This window comes from Nelusetta ayraudi, unplaced genomic scaffold, assembly GCF_046127955.1.
Source record: "Nelusetta ayraudi isolate G7.1 ecotype Tasmania unplaced genomic scaffold, CSIRO-AGI_Nayr_v1 ptg000095l, whole genome shotgun sequence".
Lineage (NCBI taxonomy): Eukaryota > Metazoa > Chordata > Actinopteri > Tetraodontiformes > Monacanthidae > Nelusetta > Nelusetta ayraudi.
Window position 1 is genome coordinate 577,342 of NW_027466145.1, and position 7,532 is coordinate 584,873.

Sequence of the window (7,532 nt, forward strand, 5' to 3'; positions counted from 1 at the left end):
CACACTGTGATTCCGCTAGCGAGGATGCTTTCAATGAGTCCACTGTAGGCTTGTGTAAGGGGCTGGCGTTTAAGCCCAGCCCTCTTCAGCAGCCTGATCAAGCGTAGCCTCTGCTGAGCTCTTTTCACTTTAGCCGCATTGTTTTTGGCCCAGTTAAGGCTTTCAGTGAAGTGAAGACCAAGGAACTTGTGGCTGTCAGTTTGCTCCACCTCATTCCCGTTGATGGTAATGTTGCATTCAGACTGCCAGCAAATCTGATTCAAATCAGATTCCTTCTCAAATACGATTTTCAGGGCTGACTGTCCACACTGTTTTTAACAAGTGTCCAAATGGGATCTGGCTCTGTTCAGACTGGGCCACATTATTGACCGATCTGACAGGCTGCTGCAGCAACGACGTCGGAGCGTTTTGGGCTGAGGCTCGAACATTATTTTCCCCCATGTTTCAAACTGCTGGTACACTTCACAAACCAATGAGGTGGCAGTATTCCCCTATGACCTTCATAAATGTCACCTGGGCAACCTTCTCCCATGTAGATCATCTATTTGGCTTTCAACAGGCTGAATTTGGCTGACAGGTGAAAGGTCAAAGGTGACGTTCACGCTGATCAGTTCTCACCACGATGGGCAGCTCGCCAGAGGCCAGCAGCTGGACCAGCCTGGGCACCAGGCCGGCCTGCAGCACCACCTCGATCCGCTCGTTGGAGCCGTCGGTCAGGTAGGACACGTACCAGCAGGTGTCCACTAGCACCTCCCGGTCGCCGCAGTGCAGAAGGCGCACCAGCGGCAGAGAAATAATGCTCGAACAGCTCTGCGGGGTACCTGTACTGACTGTGAGCTCTGCAGAGACCTTCTTTCCCATCCTCACCACCTGTGGTCTGTACGTAAAGAAATCGAGGATCCAGTCATGGGTGGGTGTTGGAAATCCCAGATCGGCTAGTTTGATGGTCAACTTCAGTGGCTTGATCGTATTGAAGGCCCAGCTGTAATCCAGGAACAGCAGCCGAGCATAGGTGTTTTTACCATCCAGTTGTTGAAGGGTGTAGTGAAGTGTCTGTGCTACTGTGTCATTTACTGATCTGTTGGGGCGGTAGGTAAGCTGGTACGGGCCCACCGTGTCAGGAACCGCAGAGAGTTAAAACCATGTTGTAGAACCGCAGTTCTACAAGATGGCCACTAGAGAGCGTAAAAGACCTGTGGTTGAGGTTTGAGGAGTGTCTCGTCCTGGTGTTAAAGTGGGCTGTGGGTGAGGAGATGGGGTGGGTATATCACTAGAAATAATTCAAGTGAGAAAATTCTTGTAGTCTCCAAAATTCGCAGAATCAAATTCTCAGTTAAACCTCCACACAGTCAACAGCAGCAGCAGCAGCAGCAGCAGCAGCAGCAGCAGCAGCAGCATCACCTTTCTGAGGTCTTAATGAATGGAGGGAGTGTCTTGTGTCCTTCCAAGGGACGTCTCACCACCTCCTCCTCCTCCACCAAGACCACCACCCTGTCCCTCCTCCACGACCTCCTTCACCACCATCTCCTCCTCATCCTCCTCCTCTTCCCACCACCTCTTTCTCTTCCACTACCACCCCATCCCTCCTGTCACCTCCTCCTTCACCATGTCCACCTCCTCCTCCTCTACATCCTCCACAACCTCCTTCACTAACTTCTCCTACTCCACCTCCTCCTCCCACCACCTCTCCCTCCTCTTGTTTCATTCCGGAGCTGCTGTATAAAATCCCAGAATTCTCGCCTCGGAGTTCAGAGCCTTCACACACGAACACGTCCAGGATGACGACCAGGATTACTGGGATTACTCTGCTCCTCTTGTTCCTGGGATTACTACCACCGCTACACCACGCAGAGGAGGGCGTCAACGGTAAGGGTGGATGTTTTTTTAATTTTATTTTTTTAATTTATTTATTTTTTTACTGCTGGTTGTTTTAATTTATCATCACGATTTATGCTTTATGTCAACAGTGTTGTTTTTATGAAGAAAATGTATTGGTTAAAAAAAACACGTTATTATTATTGTTATATATTATTCATTATTTATATATTTTATTGCTGAGTATATCTTGACCCAAAATTATTATAGAACAATTGTAACATGTTTTAGATGTGTAATAATAGTATAATAGCTATAATATAATAGTCTTAGATATGCTATGATAATATATAATAGCATGAGTGGCCGTATTCAAGTATTCACATTCTGTACCTAAAAAAAAGCATGGATACTCGTGTAAAAAATAAAGCACAGGTTCTAAAATGTACTGAAGTCAAAAGTAAACATTTTGCCATTTATGAAATTTTTTACCAGATAATTAAGTAAAGTACAGTCACAAAGTATTTGTATTTCCACCTCTGCATATTGTACACTTTTCCAAAAAATATGTGTACTAATACATGTGTACACAGTGTACTTGTACTCTCTATATATTACATACATAATATATAGTTTATATGAACATTCACCCAGTAATTGATGAGAATTAAGAAAGGATAATGATTGTATGATATGATTAAGTGATTATGCATTTATTACGTTGTCGATGGTTTAAATCATTTATCTAACATCGATGAGATGCCAAAGCGAATTTATACCAACATTCACAGTTGTTTACTATTATTTGTTGGTAAAAATCAGACAGTAGAATAAGTCACCAAGATCAGGACAACTAATAACAAAACTTTGGAGCCGATGGCAAATGTGTGTCTATTTGGTAAAACTTATTTTTTACTGGAAATGGGTGATTTGGATGGAAGAATGGTTTCCATGTAGTCCTGGTATGAACAGGTCTTTATGGAGGACCACTGCCCTCCAACCAGGACAAGACTGGTTTTGACTAGAATTCAACTCTCTGTCTTGCATCCTGGCAGATCTCTATGACTTGGTGGACAAGCAGACTCAGAGCCTCTTTGTAGAGCCGACACTGGTCAACCACAGCAGCCGGCCGCTGGTGAAGGAATCCTCACTGCCCATCAATGAGCTGCTGGAGAAGAATGTCAAGCCAGGCGAGTCTAAGTTGGCCCTCCACCCTCTGCCCAAGCACGGCGACCCTCGCCAACACAGCCAGCACAGCCAGCACAACAAGAGCAAGAAGGTCCTGAAGAGTGACCGGCTTCTTGAGCACAACGGTGAGAAGACTCGGCAGCTTGAGGGTCTGAGTCCCAAAACCCAGGTGACTGGAGCTGTGACCGCTAACAACCACCACAACCACAACCACAACCACAACCGCACCGTGCAGAGGACCAACCAGGAGAGCCAGTCCAACCTTGGCCCTCCTCAGCAGGGCGAGGCTGAGGGACACCCCAACTACAGAGCCCGGTTACCGAGCCAGGTTCTGCCGCCTCCGCCTCCACCACCACCACCTTCCCCTCGCAAGGAGCCTGCCAGCAGGCGCCTGGACCCGGAGGAGAACCGGCCAGGGAAGTCCAGTCTCTATCAGCCGCTAGCAGCCAGCAGGAACAACAGTCGACCTCCGGCAGTCTTCAACCAGAGGTCCAGCCTTCTCTACCAGCTGGACCTACTGAGGAGAGGTTGGTGGTTTTGTCCCTGATGCACATAAACTTGATCAGACTCAGATTCTTTCAGTCTTTATATAGCTGTGTCCTGGACTTCTCAGAGGTCAAACAGAAAGATGATGTAAGAGTTTCACCTATTTTCAACATTTTCAACAAGATTTTCATCAGAAAACACAACACACTCAAACAATACAGAGATAAAGCACTCAAAGACGTTCTGCACGACTTCACTTTTTGTAATACAATAAAAAAAAAAGCCCTGCTAAAAACAGGACATTTGTTTTGGAGAACCCCAAAAATAAGGATAGTGCAAAGTTCCTGTGGAGTTCACATCGAGTGCTAATCACACCCTTCTGCTTCTCGGTAGTCAACATCGGCAGCCACTAATTACAACCACCTCATTCAAATCTGGCCGCTGGCCTCCCTGGTGGAGGTCACAATGGAAAACCGCTCTGAGGGGTCTGAAGACCCGATCCCATCACTCACATCACTTCCTTTCCTTTTCTACTTTGCTGCTGCCACCGAACAGGCCCAGGAATGTGCTTGGGTTTGGTAATGACACCCGGGTCCTTGGCACTGAGTGTGGGGGCAAGGCCATGGACTCACGGCGCTCCACTCACTCAATCATAACCCACAATAACCCCATCCTCCCCCTGGTTTTGTTTTCCTTTCAGCAGAGTCAGACTTGGCACACGATGCCTTCTGCCTGAGCGAGTGCAGGAAGGAGAAGGACGAGCGAGAGTACTACTGCTACAGCGAGTTTGGTATGTACCCCTCAAACCCTCCCTGCAAAAACTCTCCCTGAGAGGAAAAACACAACCAAGCTGCAAAAATTTGGCATCTATAATATTGCGCACTGGAAAATGAGAAACTGCCTGAATGATGTCTTCTCACCCAAACTCTGTGTGGAAACTGGTGAATGTGTTTGTGTGGAAAGCAGAGTAGTGACTAAGTCCGATATTGAGCCCCTACTGGCCAGGAAGGATATTAACTGTTAGCTAGCTGTCTTACACTCTGTGGGTGTTTTACCGCTGTTAAACTGCTAAATGCCAGGAATGTGGTTTTTTTTAGGAGTAACTTGGAGCAGCAGCCTTTTTCTTCTTCATCACACCCACCATAAAATGATTGGTTATAAAATTTAGTGCGAAATTTCAGACCAAATGCCATATTTCTACGCTAAGTTTTGGGCTTTGGGCTCTAAATTAATGACATTAACAGATCTTGCTCACCGCTAACGCTGCTTTTCTTGTGTTTGGCTAACAGCTGTCAATGGTATTGTTCATGACATCGAGGTGGTGCGTAAAGGGATTCGCCTCGTCACCTTGATGGTGAGCGGTGATGCATTCTACAAGATGAGTCGTCTCTACGTCAGTCCTGACAACTTCTTCTTCAAGGTTCGGCTATTGGTCCTCGACACCTACAAGTGTAGCAAGCCCTGCCCCGACATCAAGCTCGGTGAGCGCAGCCAGGAAAAAAAACTCACAAAATACAAAATACACCGTTAGTCAGAAAAGATTCCAACATTTCCCCTGTCTTTCCTCCAAAGGTACCAGATACATCGTCATGGGCCAGATCTACCACAGGAGGCGCTACCTTCCCGGTGACCTCGTGAACTTGCTGGGGGGAAAACTGAAACCAGGAGATGGTCTGTTGAGGAGCAACAACTACATCAAGAGGTTCAACAAGCGAAGGCACCAGAAGGCTCTAGAGGCCACCCACTCCAGGTGCAGGTGAAGCCAAGATCAGACTGTTGCCCCTGCTGCGGGGGAAGAGACATTGCAGCTTCCCTGTTTTGGATCGTAACCAACCGCTTCCTTTGTATTGTGGAGAAGCGAAGATACTTTTGTTGAGAGGGGGGTGTGTGTGTGTATTTATTTTGTGCTGGACCGCGAAGGTGCAACACAACTTTTCACGTGATGCCTTGAGGGTCATCCGTGACGGACATCTTCTTCATGTGTATAAACCCAGAGATGGTGCGTTCCATTCCAACTTCCAACAGAGTGACTTCTTAAAATCCTCTCCGTCTACGCTACTTCCTGTAGCTATATAGCGCCGCCCTGTGACATTACTACACTTTACATGGCCTCATTTGTTGCCATCAAGTTGTATGGTGAAAACACACAACACATTTACTTTTTGCATTTATTTCAAAGGTAAATAGTGTCAAGCTTAAAAGTGGCTTGATGTTTTTTTGTTTTTTTTTCAAACTGAGACGTTACATTGTGTACGAATCCACTTCCAACAGGGACCTGTCTCTCATTTATTTTATTACTCTCAAAAATTGGTTGAACATTAACCGAGTTGTTCCCCTTTCAAATTCTAAATGCTACGATTCGTTTTGTGCTGAACTCGTAACTGCTTGGCAAACGTGACTGCACGATCCGACCGTACGAGCGGGACTCACATCACAATCAACAATGCTTAACAATGACGACCACCACATTCCTGTTTTTCAAACTTAATAATCAATGAAAAAGAAAACCAATCATTCCCAGCTCAAACTTCTCACTCTGAATATGAACGCACCATCAGTCCCCCAGAGTTCATGACCGGCTCATGAAGTCCACCAGTCCTCGGTTGGATGACCATCTCCCTCTTTATTCTTTTTATTTAAAACTTGTATCCATTTCAGTGCAAAATGAACTTGGTAGAATACATTTCTGAAAGAACATTTTTCTATTTTTTTTTAATGTACATTTGAGCTTGTTTTTTGTAATTTGTATCAAAATCGTCTCTGCCGCTACAATTCTGATGACTTGCCTGCAGAAGCTTCCAGCGGTAACTTTACCTTCATCGCAAACAATAAAATTTCTAGTGACAAAAAAAAAATCACCCTCCCAGGCAGGAGATTGTTGTATTTTTCTGATGTTCTGTGTGTCCACCACTGAAAAAGTGCTTGTGTGATTTTTTTTTTCTTCTTTTGACTGATTGAGGAGCAAGTGTGAGTTTGTTGTGGGATCTGATGGCAGGAATCTGAACATGAATGTATCAGATTATGTATGTATCGTCTCTTCTTCTCTTGCTTTCACTTAAACACGCAGGCATGCGGTCAGGTTTCAAGACTTGGAGGCACTGAATCTGGATCTGATCTGGATCTAATTTGGACCTGATCTGGATCTGATTCAGTTTGGATTTGGTCTGAAGAGAATGCGGCTGACTCAGTAGTTTTTTTTTAATTATTCAGATCACCCCAACTTCATAGCAGCACGACTACATTGATCCATCAGCCGTGACCGGGTCACTGCTAACATTTCTATGGCTGAGACGGAACCTCTGAAATAAACTACTTACTAGGACCTGAGAGCTTGAGGAAAGCCTTTCCTTCTTCCTCCTCCGGTTGGTCCTGCCAGTTCCCAGGCTGGAGGAAAAGCCCCCGTGTGTGGGATCAGCGCTGGAGGGGGAACACGTGCAAGCTAGAAACAGGAGCCTGGGCTGGCTGTTGAAGTGGGAGGACATTCTTCGGCGAGGAGGAGGAGGAGGAGGGAAGGTCTCCAACGTTGCTTCCTGTGTGACCAGGAGTCCCAGTTCTGGAGAAACTCAGCCAGGCTGGTGGCTTGCGGTCACCTGCGGGCGTTCGTAGCATCTGCACAGCCTCTGGATCCAGTTAGCGGTTCCAGTGGGAGTTTGGAAGGGGGGCGGGGCTACGAAGGTCGCTGGAATTACTGGGAGACCTTTTGTTTCCCGCTCGCGACCTCAAACTTCACAGCCAGAAGGGAACGTGCCGTTGATTTCGAGTGTTGGGAGTGCAGGAGAAAACCGTGCAGGAAAACTCTCTGCAGTTCATTTTAAGAAATAAGTCGTAGTTGCTGCAGCCAGGGTGGGTTCTTCTTCTGCAAAATTACTGTCCGAGTCTTTGCACTATTACAAACAGAAAGAAAGACTGAACTTGGGGCCAAACTTGAACCTGGTACAGCAGCTGGATCGATGAGACTTGAACCTGAAGGATGTTTAACTCATCCAATCTATTTCAATTGGATGTTATTGATACTACTTCTATAAACTACTTCGACTACTAGG

The 7,532-nt window shown here is 46.1% G+C and overlaps 1 protein-coding gene across 2 annotated transcripts; it reads left to right on the forward strand.

The window, feature by feature from the left end:
* Positions 1 to 1,029: 1,029 nt before the first annotated feature.
* Positions 1,030 to 6,467, forward strand: LOC142902613 (UPF0450 protein C17orf58 homolog). 2 transcript variants are annotated; one of them, XM_076047836.1, is made up of 5 exons: positions 1,030 to 1,866; positions 2,871 to 3,530; positions 4,190 to 4,279; positions 4,779 to 4,970; positions 5,062 to 6,467. In XM_076047836.1, the coding sequence occupies exons 1-5, from the start codon at positions 1,779 to 1,781 to the stop codon at positions 5,247 to 5,249; spliced, it is 1,218 nt and encodes a 405-aa protein (XP_075903951.1). In that variant the 5' UTR covers positions 1,030 to 1,778; the 3' UTR covers positions 5,250 to 6,467. The 2 variants fall into 2 exon arrangements, with proteins under 2 accessions (XP_075903951.1, XP_075903952.1); XM_076047837.1 differs by having other exon boundaries at positions 4,193 to 4,279.
* The last annotated feature ends 1,065 nt before the right edge of the window (positions 6,468 to 7,532 follow it).